Source organism: Lissotriton vulgaris, chromosome 2_1 (assembly GCF_964263255.1).
Source record: "Lissotriton vulgaris chromosome 2_1, aLisVul1.2, whole genome shotgun sequence".
Taxonomy (NCBI): Eukaryota; Metazoa; Chordata; class Amphibia; order Caudata; family Salamandridae; genus Lissotriton; species Lissotriton vulgaris.
In genome coordinates, this window is record NC_141687.1 from 1,592,992,292 (window position 1) to 1,593,013,397 (window position 21,106).

Below are 21,106 nucleotides of genomic sequence, written 5' to 3' on the forward strand. Positions count from 1 at the left end.
CTTTGGCACAATAGGACAACAAGGGACAACAATTGTGTTTACCTTGCGCAGATCCTGCACTACGCTGTACTTCTCACTAGGCTTTTTGATACCAATTATGGGCGAATTACAAGGACTGCTCATTACTTCCTGTATGATGTTTGCTTCTAGCAATCTTTTTATTTCAATGGCAACTTCGGCTTTCACTTCTGCACTCATTTTATACTGCTTGGTATTTGGATAAACTGCATTTGGTTTGATGGCTATTTGAATCGGGTCTACATTTGCCATTAGACCTACATCTTTTCCAGTGAAATCCCACACCTCTGGTATCGCTGTCTGTTGGAGCTCTTCAGGTAAGTCTTGTATGGTTAAGAGTCAGGCCTTAATAACATCAATTTGTACAGTCCATCTTCACCTGGGGTCTGAATTTCAACGCCTTTTGGTGTGCAAAAGATGGTACAGTTCATTTTGCACAACAAATCATGTCCCAATAAGTTCACAGCACTGGAATCACAGACAACAAATCTGTGCATCTCTTTAAAATTCCCTATGGAAATCTCCATTGGTTCAGTTACTGGGGTACTAAATATTTGATGGACACACCCACTACTTGGATGGCTTCTCCCGAGAGGGGTAGGTTTGGAACGTCTGCTGTTCTCACAGTAGAATGGGTAGCACCAGTGTCCAACAGAGAGGTGACATCATTTCCTTCAACCTTTCCTTCAATGTATGGCCCTGTCTGGTCTACCGGTAAGGAGGCGCCAAGTACGCACACCTCGTCCTCCCCCCTCAGGCCCCTTCAGTAGGGTTCATCACACAGGAATGTATCATTCAACAGGAATTGCGAGGTTGCTGCATTTCTATCCTCCCTCCTTTCCCATACCTCGACCTCCTAATTCCGCTGATTTTTGTTCTTATAATTTGGTCTAGGTGCACGAGGCAACTGACTCTGTTTTACCTGTTGCTGGGTCTTTCGTGGCCCCTCTTTCTGCACCTGTGGATTTAAATCATTATTTTGGACATTACTAGTCGGTCTTGAATACCTGTAACAGTCGTTCATAATATGAATGTACAGTCTCATCACGATTTTGGGTAGTTCTATCTATGTGGGTCCAATCAGTTTCTTTGGCAGGCACCTTTCCTTTTAGGTGCAGTATCACCTGCTCATATTTCCTCATTACATCTGGGGAGGGGGCTCCGGTTCTTGAGTCTCTTTCATACTCCTCACTGGGCCAATCAACTGCAATTTTACATTCCGTCCACCAATCTACAGGTACTACAATGTCGAAGAACCCATCTAGGTACTTCAGGAGGCATTTTTGGACTTTGACGAATCTCTCAACCTGCCTATACCACTCAACAGGCTTCTCTCGTATTTTCGGGAAGTCATTTGTGAGCGAGTTGCATGTTAGAAACAAAGCGGCCATGTTTGCAATACTGCGCATGTGCGAAAAATTCCCTCCAGACCTGCGAGTGCGTCACATCACGTGGGTATAACCGACGCATGCGCAGACTAGAATCCTGCAAAGCAGCGATCAGTCAGTAGGCAAGCGTTGTTAGGATTAGCAAACACATAGGCAAGCGTCTCTGGGACTCCCGCGTGTAGTGTAAAAGTGCATTATTAATAAACAAAACAAGTTGATTATACCGTTAATGATTATTCGAGGTTCATGAATTCAAGCAAGTCGCGTAACGTGCGAATCCTTGCTCCATCAGTTCCACATCAAGTATAACTATCCCCGCCTTTGTCAGAAGGCTTCACAGTGATGTTTGGATTTAGGGATAGTGACTTGAGAGTTTGTTTTTCCTCATTGTTTAGATTGTTTTGAACAAAAAAGCATTTTTTATAAAGTGGTCTATTTGTTTGAGGATTCTGTCCTCAAATGATGTTATTTGAGGTGGCATTTCATTGCTCAGAGAACAGAGGGTTGTGCGCTTTTTAATCTGTGACAGACTTTCTTGTGTAATAACTTCTGTATTAACAAAAAAAAAAGACGTAATAGAATAATACCTATGAAAACGTCTGCATCAGTGGATAGTAGTATTCCATATTGTCCAGGGTACCTAAACGGGGCAACACTTTCAGCATTTGCCTTTAATTGAGCTTTTACTATATGCAATTGTGTTGGTGTTGCTAATGTCCTAACCAAAAGAAGATATTGGAATTAAATAACAGCAAAAAAAATTGATAATTAACCCATTGAGAATTCATTATTGGGTTGTGAGTTGAGGTCTCTTGTCAACTTCGCAAATTCATTTAGTTGTTTAGGGTGGCTGTAAGAAATCGAGGGGCATATTATCACGAACTGCGTTAAAATGATCGCCACTTTAGCAGCAGGAAACTGCCGCTAAAGCGGTGATAATGGACTTGATAATATGCCATTGTGAATTCCCATAGAAACCCAGGTTCTGGTGTCAACCTGGGCTTCTATGGGAATTCACAGGGGCATATTATCGAGCCCATTACCGCCGCTTTAGCACCGATAATTTTAACGCCGTTCTTGACAATATGGCACTCAGTTTTTGATTGGGGGGATGAAACTTGATACAAGCCACAGCCAAAATCCTTGTCAGGGTGAACTATAGCACTATTTTTTAGTAAGCTTCATTTTGACACTTATGCCTTAAAAATGATATCTTCACTTCTACCTATTGGATTTCTATTATTTTGGGCTTGTTTTATTCAGAATACAATAATCTATTGTACTAAACTGGTGTGGAGTCTTTTGTGCTGTTTTTTCTGTGTTGCTGTGTGTCGTCTGCACAAATACTTTACATATTGCTTCTTAAGTTAAGTCTGCCTGCTTTGTGCGAACCTATCGGAGAGTTAGCACAAGTTAATTTAGATTGTATCACTAACTTACATTGACTAGTATTTTGGTCCCTGCTTGGACAAGGTGTGTACCTCTGTCAACTAGAGACCTGATTGGGGTTGGAAGCCCCACTCAGCAGCAGAACCCCAGAAGTCACTAAATTAACCTTTGCTTAACCCTCTGGTAGCTTGGCACAAAAACAGTCAGGTTTAACTTAGAGGCAATGAATAGAGTATTTATTTAGTAAACAAACAGTGATGAAGTGAAAACCCAGCACAATAAAATTCCCAAATTAGTTTTGAAAAATAGAGTACATTTTACCAAATAAAATGGTACCAAAATGACAAAAAATCAATCAGTAGAGCTGCAGGTATTCACTTTTAAATTTGCACCTGTATAAAGTGCCTAAAAGCACAAAGTGCCACTGTGTGTAGGAAAGTAGTATCTGCTTCTTATGGTTACACCCACTTTTTTGCTTGATGTCCCACTGTTTTGACTAGTCTGACTAGGACCCTGCTTACCAAGACCCCTGTCTATCTGCTTTCTCCCTTAAATTGACATACATCTACTTTGGTGCACTCCATATTGGATATGGGGTACACTTATAAGTCCCTAGTATATGGTATACCATGTACCCAGGACATAGGTACCCTAGGGGCCTCTCATGGAATGAAGCATGTATTATGCCACCCATTAGAGGCCATGCAAAATGGAACTCTAGGTCTGCTACTGCAGCCTGTGTAAGATGGTGCTGGCACCACATACTTTAGATATAGGTTCACAATATCTAATGGTCACTACACGTAAACCTTATGTCACCCCTATAGCAGGCCTTAACAATCCTGAAGGCAGTGTGCTTGGTTTTATGTGAGAGGGTGCCCATGCATTAAGTATGGGCGCAAAATATGTTCTGCTCACGGAATTTGCGGATTTTCGGCAGTTTTGCGATCCGCGATTCTCGCGAAGTTGGCGAAAAATTCGCAAATCCTCTTGCGGGTGGATTTTTTTAGAAGCTCCGCAATTTAGACGGTCGAGTAGAGGTATCGCACAAACCGGTGGCTTCTTCTTGGATAAATATGAAGGGCAGGGTTCATTCTGGCACGACGCTCCTGTCACAAAAATTAAACCTCAACAGGAAGCACTTACAGATATAAATGAAGCAGGTGCCCGAGTTGAAGCTCAAATTCAGTAACGCATTCCTCAGCCCAAAAACAATCGTGAGCTTTGTCGAGGCTGGGCAGGTGTGCTTTCTCCCCATATCTACCGTTGAAAATTAGCTGTGATGCTGGATGGAGGCCTTTGCTTCCTTCACTTTCAGAAGCGCAATCCCCATGCAGTTCCTGTGACCAGGGGCTTCTTTCTACTCATCTGCTGCTATGATCGGTCTCTGACCTTTTATACACACAAGAGTGAACTCGCATAGAAGCCCCACCCACACACTAGCAGCGTGCACCGTCTTCCCGCCATTTACCCACTATGATGAACAGCTCACTCAAGGTACCCCTGCGCGCTTCGGAGCGATGGCATAGTAACACACACAAGGACACTGAAGACAACTATTCTGGCACTTTACCCTGCTGTAGTGTAGGAAAAGCACTATACATTTACCCAACGAGGTAGCACTTACTGATTAGCCAGTAGAAAGTACTCCAGTTGAGTAGAGGTAGCGCACAAAACGATGGCGTATTCTTGGATAAATATGAAGGGCAGGGTTCATTCTGGTTGTTTGTGACTCAGCCGGACATATAGGTAGAGGTGCAGTATAACCTTGCAGTAAATGCTATCTCTAAAATGGCTGCATAGAAACGTATCGTGTTTGGTTTCAAACACATTGGAATCATACCTCCACACCAGTAACTGGTGTGGAGGTATGATTCCACCCTTCTGAAGCGAGATTCGTGGGGTTACCGGTCTATCCGGTAACAGCCTTCCCCGACCTGGGCAGCGCAAAATGGATGCTGCCAGCCAGAGACACATTTCTGCCTTCCTGCTGCTCACTAAACTCGAGCAGCGGAAAGCAGCACAATAGGCTTCCTGTCACAGGGAGGTGTGATCACCTCCCAGACAAGACTTAGTGTATTGGGGCTGGGTGTGTGCACTCTGAGAGTGCCTGAAAGTCTCCACTGGGGGCACATTTGATGTCCCTGTGCATATTATAGCTCAAACCAGTTCTGGGAGCCATTGGCTCCTGTTCGGGTGCAAAACTGTACAAAGGACATGGGTGTAGCCAACCCTCTGTCCTGCCTATCCCTTAAGAGGTTCCCCTGAACCTGTCAAACCCTCTCCCATGGATGCAAATGAGCTTACCTGGCTGTAAAATTTAGATTATATGTGGACAAGATTCTACAAGAAGAAACCACTGACCTTTGACCGTCTAGACACCTAGGACTTCGCTACAACTCGACTGGGCTCGACTTTGTCCCCATTTCCGTCCAAAGCTTAGTTTGTGCCTCTGCTCCATACAGGCTCTGTGCAGGACCTGTGGTGCACTTAAGACAACAGAAGAATCTCCCTTGGAGTGAAGGAGTCAATCCCCTGCTTCGCAGGCACCTAAAGCACATCTGACCGGTCTGCTGCTATTGAGCTCCTGCAGACTCCAAAGATTTCAGCAAGATAGGAGGTGGGTTCCTGAAAGTCACTGAGGTCTGTCTGCCCTCTCACTGAGTTTGAGGCCAGTATCCCTTGTGGGAGCAGCATAACCCGAACCCTTGTGCACCGCATCCATTTGCAAGTGCACATGTTTGTTGGCGATTTCAGAGCTTGTGCATTGGATTCGGTGTAGTGATGACCCTGAGCAGTATTTGCACCGAAGAACTCCGGCCTCCTCACACCGTGAGCTCCGTGGGCTGGTGCTTTGCAATCTAGCTCGAGGTCCCCTCGTGATTCATGGTCATTCACCCTGTGGATTCTCCTGAGGGTCATTGTGATTGTTCTTGGGCTTTCCTAGTTTCTTCAGATGTGCCCTGACTCTCCTTTCTTTGGGAGTCCCCTGGATCTTGTTGGTCCACACCATAACCTGTTTGACCCCCTTACCTGGGTTGCTTTTGCCAAGGCTTGCTGGTGCTCCCACCGGACATCAACCCCTCAGCACTCTATATCCTTTGTGGGACAGCTCATCTCCAGCTCCTGGTCATCCTCGACATCTCCTGGTTCTCGTGGCTGCAGAGCATCCTTTCTTCACACCTGAATCACCCTACATCGGTGGGCATTCGTCTACCGAGCCCCTGGTCATTCTGAAGTGACCCAGACTCTGTCCCCTCTGCTTTCAGGTTCCGTCCATCCAGAATTCAGGCTTGGATTCCACTGGACCCTTTTCACCTTCACAGCAGCAGTTCCTCTTCACTTCCTTCCATTGAGAACGACTGAGGTTTCTGACGCCACTTTAGACCTATGCACCCGGCTCCCCTGGGATAGGTACCTTAGGTACTACAGTATCCACGGATGGGGTGGCTCTCTAAACCCTTAAGTTCCAAAGGATTTGCTTGAAGTCCTCCTAGAAGGGTCCTTAAACTTAAAACTGTAACCGCAACTTCCCCATAGAATTATACCGAGGACACGGTTGTGTTCCCACACTGTACCCGTCCTCTGTGGGGTCTCTGTCTACTCACCTTGGGTGGTTTCTTGGGGTCCCAGTGATTCTAAGTGCTCCAGACCTTGTCTTGACTGTTATACCACTATTGTAGTATATGGTTTGGTCTCCCCTTGGAGCCCAATGTGTATTGTGCTACTTACAACTGTTCTATTGATCTTTCATTGTGGGATTTGTGTTCTAGAGGATAGTAGAGAGTGTTATAGTAATAAATAGATATTTCTATATAACTACTGTGTGGTTCTCCTTAATTTAGTCATTCAGGAGGTGATTTTCCAGTAAAACAAGCTGCTTAACCTGCCTTCAAGATTAAGCCTGAAGGCTGCTCTACATACCTACCACTAGGATAGCTTTCAACAAGGTTATCTTTGACCTCATACATCATAAGGGTCATGTGGACTGGTACAGGGTAGCCACTTTAATTAATGGACAGCATATGCCAGGCTACCTTCTGACAATGGTCATCTGGTCATACTGGAACAGTGGAAAGTCACAGGTTCAGGCCGACCACCATGGAGCACAGGTCAGATACAGGGGCCTGGTTTGTCCTATTGAAGAGTTACCTTCTGAATCCGGCGTGAAGAGTCCTTTAGTAGAAGAGGCTATGAGGATCTGGGAGAGCATCACAGATGGTCATTGCTGTAGCTGGAAGAGCCGGCCAGGCATCACAGGCTATCATTGCTGTAGCACGAAGAGCCAGTCAGATGATGTGGACGGTCATTGGTGGAGCTTCACATTGACTGCCGTTGCTGTAACACGGAGTGCAGATCTCACATTGTTGGTCATCGCTGATGATCACTGTAGTGCAGGTCTCACTTGAGCTATGCATTGGTTGTCACCACCACTGACAAAATCTGGGCACAAACTGGTCTGTTTCCAATTGCGAGATCCCAGACTTCAGAATTTGACAGTCTAACTTCAAGAGGAGAGCATTCTGATGCCAGCCAAAGGTCCATGACCAATGGATCCCACTCTTGGGGATTAGGGGTTCACCCCAGCAGAGGCCAGCAGGGCTCAAGAAGGTCCTGGCAGGTCCAGTGCACCAGGTCAGCTGGGCAGGTGGGAGTCTGAAACTTGTAATCTATGTTCCTGTAGCTGTCACAGGAGGCCAGCCAACCATCCCCTGCAGTCACTCAGGTTAGACAGAGATGAAGGTAAGCAGGTACAGACTTCCTTCTCAGACAGCAAGGCAGTCCTGAAGGAGTAGGACAGTCCTTCCAACCATAATATCCACATGTCCAGTATTATTCTTCCCAGTGGCGCACAATGGTCCAATATGTATATCTGGTGTCTGTCCTTAATGTTGGGAAATTCCCTATCCACCCCCCACCTCTGGTTCTGAAAAGTTCTTCCTTTTCCTGTGTCAAGCTTCAAAGAAGACTAGGGTGACAAAAGAAGGGGAAAGCCTAGTGCCAGATTCCTTTGTGTGTGTAAGGCAGAGTACTTTGAAGTGAACGTGGAGCTGAGTGCAGCTCCTCTCAGTCTTCCCACCTGGATGGGCTATCCTGTCCGCACCTAGGTCCCCTTTGTGTCACTGTCTGGAAAGAATACACAACCCCCAACATAAGAGCCATTCACAGTTATGTTTCCCAGGACACTGGCAGAAGACCCAAATGGAAAGTACAAGAAAATGCCAACTTTTTAAAAGTGACATTTTCAGAATTTCGACTTAAAATCCAACTTCATCATTCAATAAATGACATTCATTCAAACAGTATATTTCTATCTGCTCCCAATCCAAAGTTATCCTTTATTAAATGAAATAAGGTAACCCAGAGTTAGTCAATGAGAGACATAAGTCTAGCTGTAATGCCAAAATACCCAATTCAGGCAGTGGACTCTCGATTTTTGAAGCAAATGATGGATTTATTTTGGCTGTCTCCCACCTGAAATTGCCTCTCCTCCATTAGAAGTCAATGGGGAAAATACATTCTACTTATTATTTTTTTAAATCTCCCATTTCCTCTACCAAAATGTTGGCATGTATGCAACAGTGTAAAACAACTTTAGGGGGTTTGCATTGTAAGGAAACGTGAAACTTAAGTACATATGTCCTCCTTTTTAAATGCAATTCACCCTGCCATATGAGACTTTACGGCCTAACTTAGAAGAGACTAATAAGTATTTAGAAGGACAATTTATACTTTGGAAAAGGTTTATTTTGCCAGGCTGAAATGGTAGTTTAAAACTGCACTACAATTTGAAGTGGCAGGCCTGAGACTTGTTTTAAAAAGTCTACTATTGTTGGAGGCATGAAACGTGTTTTAGAACGGGTGGGTGACACAATGAGGACTCCAGGCCCACTACTAGCATGTTATTTACAGGCCATGGGTACATGCAATACCATTGTCTAGGGACTTACAAGAAACCAACATTTGCAAATTAGGTATATACTAGTTTTTATCATGTTTTAAGGTGAGGGCATAAGCACCATAACACAGGTTAGCAGAGAGCAAGTGTGCAGTCCCAATGCCAACAAAAGTATGTTCAACAACAGTGGACAAAAATCTGAGGGAGACCCTGCAAAAAGGACCAGGACCAACACATCTACACATTCTTGTTAGTTTTCATCTCTTTATTAAAATATTGCAATTTGGTGAAAAAGGGCAGAAGCAATACGTAGATGTATTGTGTTTGTTTGTTTTGTTTTATCATTTTAGATTTTATAGAACAGAACTAAACATTTGTTATCCTATTGTTAGGAGAATTCGAGGAAACAAAATGATTAATTATTATTTTCAGCTAGAAAAAGACTTCACAAGTGAAACATAAATATTTTATGACATGAAGGATTATAAATAAAGTCTTGCAATAGGATCCCTTATTCATGTTTCCAGAGCTACAAAGAGAATTCAATAGATTTGAGCAAACCATTGAGAGACATTGGGAGTTTCTAAGTACGAGTCTTCAGAGTGAATGATATAGTCTTTTAATCGAATATAGCTGCACCTATCAACTTGGATGGTATACATGTGAAAATATGATTTCTGCTCCTGAAATTTAAAATGAAATCTTCTTTGTTTTAACGATGGTGTTAATTACCTAATTTTGGGATATTACTTGTGTGTTGTCTAAATTCTTTAGCTGCATGAAAGGCATGCTTAGCGACAATGGGCCTGATAATGATGTCAGGCGGAAAGCCATCCAACAGCTCGCCTGAGGCTTTTCGCCCGACATCATGAGTTTCCGTCCGAACGTTGTATTATAATACTGGTGGCCGGAGGGAAACCAATTTCTGCTCTGCTTCTGATGGGCTCAACAAGCCCATCGGAGTGTCAGAAGGACAGAGAAGCCCCCAATGGCGGCAGTGCCTGCCCTGGCACTGCAGTCGGGATTATGATGTCTGTTTCCCTCAGCCTGTCCATGTTGGCCTTTTGGAGTGGGCATTGAAAGGCAGTTGGAAAGGGACTTTTGGGACCCCTAGCAGGGCCCCCTTCCACCCTGGCACTCCACTATGGGGCCTGAGGGCACCTATGGTGCCCCCTTAAACATCCCTGCACCATGTGGCAGGCATGGCAGGGATGTTCTAAAAGTGTATATTTTCTAGTGAGGCTGGTTCTGCAACCCGCAGTAAAAGCCTTTATTGAAAATATACACGTTCTGACCCCATCAAAGACAATCTCATTATAATTGTGGAAGCCGGACTGCCGACACCTTGTCAGGCTGTCTGCTTCCGCTATGATGGCATCGTAATTAGAGCCATTATTGGGATCCTTTGGTCATTAGCTCATGACCAATTAGGTTGGATTTTACATTGTTCTAAGATAAGAGTGACCAGCTTTGCTTATATTTTGAGGCCTCCAACTTATGTAGACTATATTGTTAACATGCACTCATGTATCTGTACATTCACCTGCAACTTTGCACTAGCCTATCTATTTAACTTCACCTATATATTTATCCATTCACTAATCCTTATAAAGCCATACCTATGGATTCATCAAGCCATCGTGCTATGCAAAATACGACATCTTTCTTCCTTCTGTCAATTGTTGATTTAGAAATGGATCCATCCATTCTTTCATCCATTCATTCATCCCTCTAGCCATCCATTGCTGATGCATACACCCCTACAACCAACAAGTTGATCATTTACACTCTAACCCAGTAGTCTTCATCTTTTTTCTGCAATAGGAGCTACTTATTTTCAATTCAATCATCCCAGCCTTACTAATATCATTAGTGATTAATGGAGAGCACATAAGACAAGTTTTCATCAGTAGTCACCATATGCACCAAAACAAGCAGTGATTACCGGAGTGCACTTGACACAGTTGCCAAAAGTAGTGTGAAATAGTCTTTGTCGTTTACATGGGTAATTCATACTAGTCATACCTGCAATGCTCATGGCAGCAACCTAGTAACGTTATTGTTACACGGACAACCTTAGTCATACATCTCACCAACTCCACATGATTAATTATTCAATTATCAGTTTTACGTATATTTCAGAAATTCATTCATTTTTTCCCCAAACACATCAGGTTATGAGTTCAGAAAATACATACATTTTCGTTTCGAATACATACGTTTTAATTTTAGAATACGTTTATTAATTCAGCTAAACAAACGCTTCTAATTTAGGATGTTGGGCTACACCCAGGTGATCTATTTCCCAGCGGGGGTAGCTACCAGTAAGTGATGACGTACTTGTTGGAGAAGCCTGCTCTAACCACGTTTATGCTTCTATGTCTGTGGTTGGTGGCGTTGTATCTCTGTTGTGTGCATATTGTGTGCTGTTATGGGCGCTGTCATGGTACCTATGTTATGGAATGTGTTTTGTCTCCACTTGTTCATTTGTATGCTGTGTGTCTCTGTGTTTAATTACTAAATAACTTAAAGAGAGGTCTAGTTTTCGGGTTGTTTAAATCAATTAGTATGCAGACAGCTTGATTTTGAGGAACTGCAACATTTTCCAGTTTGCAAAGAACACACATTACAACGTCTTTCTGTGGTTATTTTGAAAAAAGAGCAATAAGTAGAATTTTTTCTTTCTCTCTTTTTTTTTTACCTTTTCAGGAAAGGAATAATCAGCCTTATTCATGAAGCCGAAATCGGCTCGCAAAGGGCCAGATTCTGAGAATCTGGCCCTTTGCCAGTGCGATTTTTGCATTTGGGATTCATCATCCCAAATGCAAAAATCGATAATTGCGATCTCGCAATTTTGCGAGGAATTACATTTAAGGAATCTCTATTTGAGATTCCTTAAATGCAATTCATCATCCAATTTTGTTTTGCGAATTCGCAATTTCTGGCCGCAATTTACCGCGAGGTCAGACCTCGTGGTAAATTGCGAAAACTCAGAAAAATGCTTTTAAATGCATTTTTCTGAGTTGCATGTTACACACACACATGTCCTTTGGACATGTGTGTGTGCAACACCTGTGTAAAATTTCATTTGAGGGGTGCTACAGAATACTCCCCATTCATTCCTATGGGCCTTTTGGCCCATAGGAATGAATGGCGAGTTAATCCTTATTTGCGATTAGCAATTTGCTAATCGCAAATAAGGATTATGTAGGAATCGCATTTCTTTATGCAATTTCTACATGAATCCCGTTTTGCGAGTCCTTAATAGCGATTCGCTATGAATCGCTATTAGGGCTTCCAAAACGGGAGAATGATGAATCAGGCTGAATGTCTCTGGCAAATGTCATTTATTCAAAATTCCTGTGGGCGAATTGCAGGTTATTAGCAAAGATACACTTCAGATGCCTGCCATTAGGCGCTGCTTTCGATGCTTCTCCTTAAAGTGTCCGTCCAGAATTATGATGACGGCCATAAGCACCACAGTTCCCTATCCAAGAAAGACGCCACGGTTTTTACAGAGCTATGGTTACGATGAAGACAAAGGGGCAGATTTATGATGCCCTTGCGCCGCAATTGCGTCACATTATTTGACGCAACTGCGGCGCAAACAATGCGCCCTATTTACAACGTGACCCATCTAGGAGATGCGTCATGTTGTAAAGCCCTGCGCCATAAGGAGGCGTTCCTGCGCAGGGGGGGGGGGCGTTCCTGCGCAGGAACGCTCCTGAAAGTGGCTGAGTGAAATCTATGAGATTTCACTCAGTCACTTTCTGGCCAATGCTGCGTCAAAACCCTGCGCCTGCTTGAAGCAGGCGTAGGTCTTGATGCAGCATTGTGTAGATGGGGCACCCCCGAGCCTTGATGGAGCTGCGTCGCGCTTGCGACGCAACTCCAGCAATGGGCCACATTTCCAGCACAGATGCGTCACGCATCTGTGCCATTTTTGCACCATGGTGCGCCGCATCATAAATGCGGCGCACCAAGGGGGGCGTAGCTGTGGCGCACGTTATCTGGCGCATCCCTCGGGATGCGCCAGTTAACATAAATCTGCCCCAAATTGTTTAGATTTGCATAAGCACGTGGTTTTCAGCATCTCACTGCAGCCTCCCTTCACATCTACCCGCATAAAGGAAAAGTAATAGTTTCGTGATTTTATCACACTGAAATCATGTTTGCCCGATTGATCTTCAGTATAAACTACCTGCTTCGCCTTAGTAAAAGGTTTGTTTTTGTATTTCTTGGACACAGGTTTTGACCTTGCTGTGACTTCTTTTTGTTGAACTCCGTGCAGCAATAATATAGAATATTCAAGTGTATTTACCCAGTTAACTCATGTACTTCAATCTTGAGACAAAGCAGCAGTTGCTGCTATTACACTGGCAAACCGTTACTGATAGTCCCTGAATATATTTTAGTGGCACCTACGTTCATTAGGCTATAAACTAAAATGGTACTTTTCGTTTCTATTTTCAGGTGTTATTGAACTGCGTGAGCATGGATCTATCTTCATGCAAAAATCCCCAGGCTTTTTTAGAGGAAACGGCTGCCCGTTTAGGATGCAGCGTGCTTGACCAGAAGCTTGCTTTGTTTTTGGACGAGGCCGACGATCTGAAACATCTGAGAGATAGTTTTCACGTGCCAAAAATAAAAGACCTACCTCCAAGTAAGAAAAAGCTATTACATTGTGTTATGAGTGTAATCTTACAGAGCGATTTATTACAATGCTTGCAATTCGAGATGGAAACGACGCAAATAATATAGCAACAGGTATATTCATTAGTTTTACTTGACACCCAAATTAATCGTGAGTAGGCCACCAGCCGACTTGTTTGTAAACTTCGAATCACACACATTTTGGGAAATATTTCCTCAGAGTTGCCAGGATTTATTTGAAAGCTCAGCGAAAATATTAGGAAACAATCTAGGGGCATATTCACAAGGATCTATCGCCAAATTAACGGCACTTAATTGCAGCCAAAGTCGTAATAAATGTACCCCGCAATTCCCAAGCAGGTGCTACCAGCCCACAGCACCAGTTTACCTGCGATAGCAGCCGCAAAAAAACATCGCCACAGAGGACCCCCGAAACTATCACTAATGAGATGCCGAGTAGGCGTTCCTGTGACAAAACCCGTGACAACACCACACCTTAACATTCACAGCGACCAGACAGATTGGTGATAAGAACACAAAACATGCGATGAGGCACGTTTGCAGCGGGAATTTTACACCTGCTCTGACCTGGTGTAAAGTCGGATGGCAGCCTGCACCACAACAGGGAGACTAGCCCAGAGCCACACCAGAACAACAACGAATGCCATGGAGCTACTGATTATGCCCACCGGACACCCAAGAGGGCCACAACACCCACCGCCACCACACCCAGGACCCCCCACCCCCGCGGGCCACCCCAGGGAAAGACATACTACTCCAGCTACACCTAAACATGTACCAAATAATCAGCCTGACGTGGCACAATCACAACTGGTGACATGCATGTGTCTGCACAGAAATGACCATCACACATTCACTATTGAAGCAAACAATTACCTTTTATTGAAACAACACAGAAATCACATTAAGACACATGGCAGCTCACCTCAACACATTTCGCAGGTCACCGTCTGCAAAACAAACATGATGAGAAGGAGTGTCCTGCACACCTCAAAGGACAGAGAGAGAGCGAAGGAGAGAGACAGAGAGGAGAGGGGGGGGGAGAGAGAAGAGAGGGGGAGAGAGAGAAGAGAGGGGGTGGAGAGAGAGAGAGGGGAGAGGGAGAGAGAGAGAGTGAGAGGAGAGAGGTGAAGAGAGAGAGGGAGAGAGAGAAGAGACGGAAGAGAGAGAAGAGAGGGGGAGAGAAAGAAGAAGAGAGGGGGAGAGAAAGTGAGAGAAGAAGAAAGAGCCGACCCTGCGCATCCAGGCCACACTGCTCACCTGCTGCCACCGGTGTGTCTTCAACCACTTGGCGGTATGTAGAGCAGCACACCAGGTCCCACATCTGAGACAGCGCCATCATCTGAAACAGAGTCCAGAGACATGACTGGCACAGTACACACACTTGCACAAGACAACATCGCCCGCCCGCCCATGCACACCCAGGCAGAGGCATCCCAACCACTCTCGCTGCCCATCGGACCATGCCCGCCCATGCACACACGGGCCTCCCAGCTCACCTTCCGCCACCGGCATGTAGACTGCAGGTCCACCCACGTGCTGCTGCAAGCCACAAGGCAGGGATCTGCAGAAATGGCACCCTCCACACCATGCATCCACCCTGTGCTGGCCACCAGATAACACGTCTGGTACTGGGATCATATTACACCATGGCATGGTTTGAACCAGGGCACCAGGCATCATCGCAGCCTGCACAGCCGCTCAGCCCAATGGGTGTCACTAACTCTGTGACCCAGAAAGTGGGGCCACGTTGAGGTAGGTCCGCACTGCGGTCCAGCAAGGCACACAAAACATGGCGAGTCCGCACCGCCACAACGGGCCATCATCGCAGGCTGCACACCCGCTCAGCAGCACAAGGTGCCAATGACTCAGTGCACCCTAAGTGACCGTCCCGTGGTGGGCTGCCTGTGCCGGCTGCAATGCAGCGTCTGGCACAAACCCTGTCCAAGCCCAGTCAGCATCCCATGGCGGGGTGCCTGTGTAGGCTACAACACAGTGACTGCAACAAACCCTGTGCAAACCCAGTCAGCGCTACATGGTGGTAGGCTTGTGCTGGCTGTTAGGCCTTGGGTCCGCCATCCAGTTACCACCCGCAGAGAGGTATGTTACGTCATCGGCCCCTTATATTTGCGGGGTCACATGGCCTGTGACCCCTGTGCCAGGTGGGTGTGGTGTGTGTGCAAACCTGCCCTCAGGGAGTGGCTGTGACATGCTGACAACTAGACAAGTGACCTGCACAACACCAGCGAGTACGCCAGCGACCGGTAGCAACAACCCCCCCCCCCCCCCCCCGTCCCCCCCCCCTGGGCGTGAGCAGAGTGGTCTGGCCTGCCGTACGCCGAAATAGGGCAGGACTTGAGAAAATGACTCATGGGCACTGGGCGTGGTTCAGTCCATGTTCGAACTAGAAAGTGGCTTCTGCCTGTGTCCCTATTGTGGTGTCCACGGGACTTCTGACACAAATTGCTATGTTGACTCCTCTGTCTGCCATCCCTCAGGATGTGCATCATTGACACAAGGGAAATCACTGTCCCTACATTCATCCACACAAACATACATGATTGAGGAAAGACATGACACAGCAGTGCGTCACTGGATGTTTATTGCACATCCAGTGCTTTTCCGCAGCTGGAGTGGTACAGGGCAATGCCGAATACACCACACTATCTGTGCCCTTGGAGGGCCAGCCAGAGTCCATCCATGGAAAACAAGTACTGAGGAAGAGGAGGGGTGCAGTACGCAGTCTGGCCGTCACGCCTTTGGTCATCAAACAGGATGTGACGGTCAATGTCGCTGTCCAAGGTGAGTGCATCAGAGTGAATCGGGGGTCAGTGGAAGGTCATGAGGCCACGTGCGGGACTAACCAGGAACAGTCCAGGTGGCAGAAATGGATGCTACTGAGCCCTTCTGTTCAAAAGCCCATCCTCGTTCTCGTCCACGGATATGTGCCCTGCCCCACCTGGGGGAGTTGCTGTACTGGCTGTGGCACTGTATGGCAGTTGATCTTTCTGCCACACTGTGTAGCACTGACACCTCAGGTGACTGAGGTGGATAGTCTGCCACACTGTGTGGCAAAGACATTCCAGGTGCCAGAATGGTTAGGCCTGCCGCACAGAGAGGCTTAGCAACCCCAGGGTGCGGAGATGATGATGGTGTGGGGGCAGCAACATTCAACATCGCCACACCTTGTGGCAGCAATGCCATGATGAGGATCTGCAGGGCTGGGTAGATTCCTGATACATTCTGCTGATGTGCAGCGGTGACTGCCATCCTTTCCACCTCTATCTGCACCCTGTCCTCCACGAGCCTCCGCTTGTGTACTAGCTCACGGCTGGTATCGCTGGAACCCCTCTGAGCGGACAGGTGCTCTTCTCTCCGCATCTTGACTCCAGCGATGTCAGTCAGGGCTCATTGGAGACCATGGAGCGGGGCTACACACCCAAGGAAAGTGTCAAGTTTGGTTGCCATGTTGTTGAAGCCCAACCGTACCTGGGCTGCGGTATCCCTCTGGTCCTTCAGCACACAGCGTTGGAAAGCCATGTGTTGTTCCTGGGGGTCTTGGGTGGGGTGGCGGGGATGTGGTTGCCTCCTGCTGGGTGGTTTGGGTAGTGGGTGGGGTCTCCTCGATACACCTGACCTGACCTGATTCTGGAGATGAGTTGCCGATGAGATCCATGATGTCTTTGATGGCTTGGGTGTCGATGGGGGTGTCCTCCTCGTCATCAGTGAAGAGTGACTGGGACTGCTCTGCAGGAGAGGTTGACGGTGCCCCTGCGATGTGAAGGGGAGATGGTGTATTACGAAGTGTCCACATGTATGTAGTCGCATGGTACATGTTGACATTCAGACAGCATGGCATTGTACATTGTGACAGTCTGTAGATCTGGGCAAGGATCCAGAGTCATTGTGGGTGTGCACTCTACTGTGCTTCATTGTGCATGTGTGCCATTGTGCCCATCTCCTCCTATCCCCCCAGTACCTGGTGGTCACTCACCCTGTTGCCGTTGTGATGTGCCCTGTCGAGCAGGGTCTGATCCCCCGACTCCGGCCACAGTCTCCACACTGATGACTGTTGACACCAGCTCCTCCATGTCATCCAGCTCGAACTGTGGTGCTGGGCCTCCACCTCCAGTCTGCGTTGCTGCCTTCTGGTTGGCGGAGAGTTTTTGCTTGGTTCGCCGCTTGATGTCATTCCATCACCTCTTGACCTCGTCCATTTTCTTCTTGTGCTTCCCGACGACATTCACCTTGTCCACTATGTCCCGCCATATTCAATTTTTGGTGCCCAATGATACATTGGAGGTGACGCACAGTTGTTGATGGTGTCCCATCACCTCCGTGACTATGATCCTGTTCGCCTGCGGACTGATCTTCGTCTTCCTTTACTTCATGTCCTTGCCCATCCCTGTCCCCGAGGTGGTGGGCTGGTCATCCAGGGTGCTTGTGAGGTTGGGCTCGTCCTCTGCGCCTGCTCCGGCAGCCTCCATGGCGCTGGGTGTTGGTCAGTTTGAGTTTCGGTGTTTTTTCTACTTTCATGGTGATTTTTCCCCTCTGCCAGTTGTGTGCTGCAGACATGGCGCTGCTTATCGCTGGTTTCCTCATCACGCTTAGGCCCATTGCAGGTTTTTTGGTGTTGTGGTTTGTGTTTTTGTCTCCTTCGTGGTGGTTGTATCGCGGACATTGTCCGCTGTTTCGGCAGACTATTGCATGCTACCGCCGTGTTGTGAATTTCATGTTGACACAGGGTTATTTTACAGCGATGAACTGCGATGTTGAAAGTTGCGTTACGCTACCATTGCAGTAGTTATCACCTGTTCTTGTGAATATACCCCCTAGTGTATTCCTAAATGGAATTAAATAGTTTGTCTGCTATAGAAATAGTGAACATTCTATTTCTTGAACCGACATGACTAGCAGAACGCAGGATTCAGGGTTCTACATTCACAGATACTTATAACACAACAGTTAAACTTTAATGTTCAAAAAGTGAACTCCTAACGAAAATTCCTTGATCCTGTTTCAGAGATCTGGGATCAGTACCCATTTCCATTCGCTTGTCAGATCTAATTCCTGTGCCAACTCACCAGTTTTGTGGATTGTTCATTGCAATACATCTCTAAGTGCTCAAGAGGGAACATTTGTGGGGGGATCTTTTGACAAAAGACTGTGAACACCCACAATATCTGGCTTGTAGGTAGTCATAAACATATTGATAGTTTTTTCCTATCAAGGAAAGTTACTGTTACATCGAAGTACACACCGGAGCCACTGAATGGTGTAAGCAGCTTTATTGCAGCTCACAAAGGAACATCTCAGCCACAGCTGGTCCAACATCAGAGACGTTCTCTTCATCTTACCGAGGCACTCAGTATAGAACATCCTGGCACCAACATTCCAAATACATCACCAGGACCCAAAGGCAATGGGTGCTCTAGCCAAACCATTAGGATAGGGCAGGGGTCTCCAAACCGGTCCTGGAGGGCCGGGTCCATGCCAGATTTTTAAAATAACTACATGTATCTCAATGGGGATATCCAAAAAATCTGGCATGGCATCAGGACCAGTTTGGAGACCCCTGGGATAGAGAGAAAAGGGTACAGGGTAAAGTAAGAAGAAAAGAAAGAACAATGAAGGAAGATACCACATCTCCACCTCCTTTAGAACTGAAAGCTCTCTTCCTATGAAAAGAATCAAGCCAAAGGAGTAGAATGAGGAGAGAAAAGATACATTACAAATAGGGCTCCCGGTTTTTATGGTAAAAATGGAAAACTGGAGCCCTAATTATGAAATATGCATTCTCACAGTGAGAATTTAAGTGGTCATTAGCACAAAATCCTTAAGATAACCTGGACAGCTTTTTTTCCTCTTACTTGACCCGAAGGAAATCTCAACACCTTTTAGACTGGTTGTGTGTGGGGTACTAACTCTCTCACTGGCTACATAATAGTAATTTCCTGAGTGATCACTCCTTTTTCATGAACAGTACACTTAGCAACTCTCCCCATGTTCCAAATTCTCCCATCTTCAGTTTTCACTGCATTTTACAAAGTTTCACAATTCTCAGTACATTTCAACCATCTTGTTCTCCCTGTGGGAGCTTTGACTCCAACCAAAACACCTATCTCATAAAGTATCTCTTTATCTACATGCATTCCTTCATATCTAGCTTTCTTTTCAACTTGTAGTTTATTTTCCCATTCTCTCCTCTTTGTGTTGCTAGAGACATCTACCCACCCTTTGTGCCACTTCATCCACCCTGGTACCAGCCTCGAGTTGGGTTTCTTTGTCTTCATTAACTTTAATGGTGTTTCATTGGTCATTTGGTGTGCTGTTAAGCAATATGCCTACAGCCGCTTCATAACCTCTTCTCTCCAATGTAGCCCATTAACTTTGGCTAGCTGGATACTCTCTTTGATAGTCCTACCATCCCGTTTGCCTCTGGGTGATAGCGTGCATTCAACTTGTGACATATCTTATTACTATGCAAAGGTTATTCAATTTCTTGAGAACAGAATTGAACACCATTGTCAGTTTGTGAAGGGTTTTGTAAGCCTTCTCTTCCACTTCCACTAGAAAATCTATGACTATATTGGTACTAATTTCTGCTACAAGCTTCAATTCAGCCCAACAAGAAAAAAGATCTACTAGCACAAGGATTTACAGAGACTGTTTCTCCCATGACAATGGACCTATTATGTCTACTGCTACATCCATCCAGGGACCCTTGGGTGGTGAACTGCGATACATGGGAGGTATATGAAGCTTGAGAGCTTTGCCAATGGAGGTGCAGGGTAAGCAACTTTGTATCTTCCTTTCAATTTCCTAAATCCATGTAAGGCCACCAGAAATCTAAGAGTAACCTCTGCTTGGTTCTAATAATCCCTATGTGACCTTCATGAGCTAGGTCAACAAGTTTGTTTTTCAGGTATGTCAGAGGGATTAGCTTTGTGCCTCTAAAAAGACACACATCCATCAGGGATAATACTTCCCTTACCATCCAATATGGTTTGAGTTCTTCATTATGTCTGTCATGGATTGTCCACCCTTTTTAGTGTTCTCACACACTTTCTGTAACTGGATGTCTGCCTCTAATTCTGCCTTCTGTTGTGTCTCCTCGACTGCTCCTTGGGTGACCATGCACACACCTTGAGAATCAAAATCTTCTTCTTCCTGTAAGCCCTCTTCCGTAGGGTTCCCAAGAAAAAGTGCTTGAAATTATTGAGTGCCCAACGAATAGCTATTGCCTCCTTCTCTGTCACTGAATAATTATTTTCAGCATATTTCAATGAACGAGAAACCCATCTGTTCTAATTGTAGCATAACTGCAACCAAGCCTTTCAAACTTGAATCAGTTGTTATAACAGTGTTTCTGCCAGGTACAAATGCTTTCAAATGTGTGGTAGTAGCTAATGCAGACTTAGTGTCCTCAAATTCGGCTTGACAACTGTAACTCCAAACAAATTGCACTCCGTCCTTTAGTAGAGGTTAAATGTGGTATGTGTGTTTAGCAAAGTTCTGCACACATTTTCTGTAAAACACTAATATTCCTTAAAAGGACTTAACCTCTTCTTTTTTTTGGAGTAGCTTGATTTATGATAGAATTTTCAGGTCTTCCTTGGGTAGAATGTCTTTTGCCAAAATCTTGTGTCCCAAATAATATATTTCCTAACACACAATTTTGCATCTCTCCCTAACACGGGAATACATTGCTTTTAAGAGTGGGAAAGGCACAAGAACT

At 45.6% G+C, this 21,106-nt stretch overlaps 1 protein-coding gene across 3 annotated transcripts in view; it reads left to right on the forward strand.

Moving 5' to 3' along the window:
* KYNU (kynureninase) overlaps positions 1-21,106 on the forward strand; it is a 940,604-nt gene that overhangs the window by 108,300 nt on the left and 811,198 nt on the right. For all 3 annotated transcript variants that reach the window (XM_086957469.1, XM_086957470.1, XM_086957471.1), the window contains exon 2: positions 13,168-13,357. In XM_086957469.1, the coding sequence (XP_086813595.1) occupies positions 13,189-13,357 (169 nt within the window). In that variant the 5' untranslated portion in view covers positions 13,168-13,188. The remainder of the gene's footprint in view (positions 1-13,167; positions 13,358-21,106) is intronic.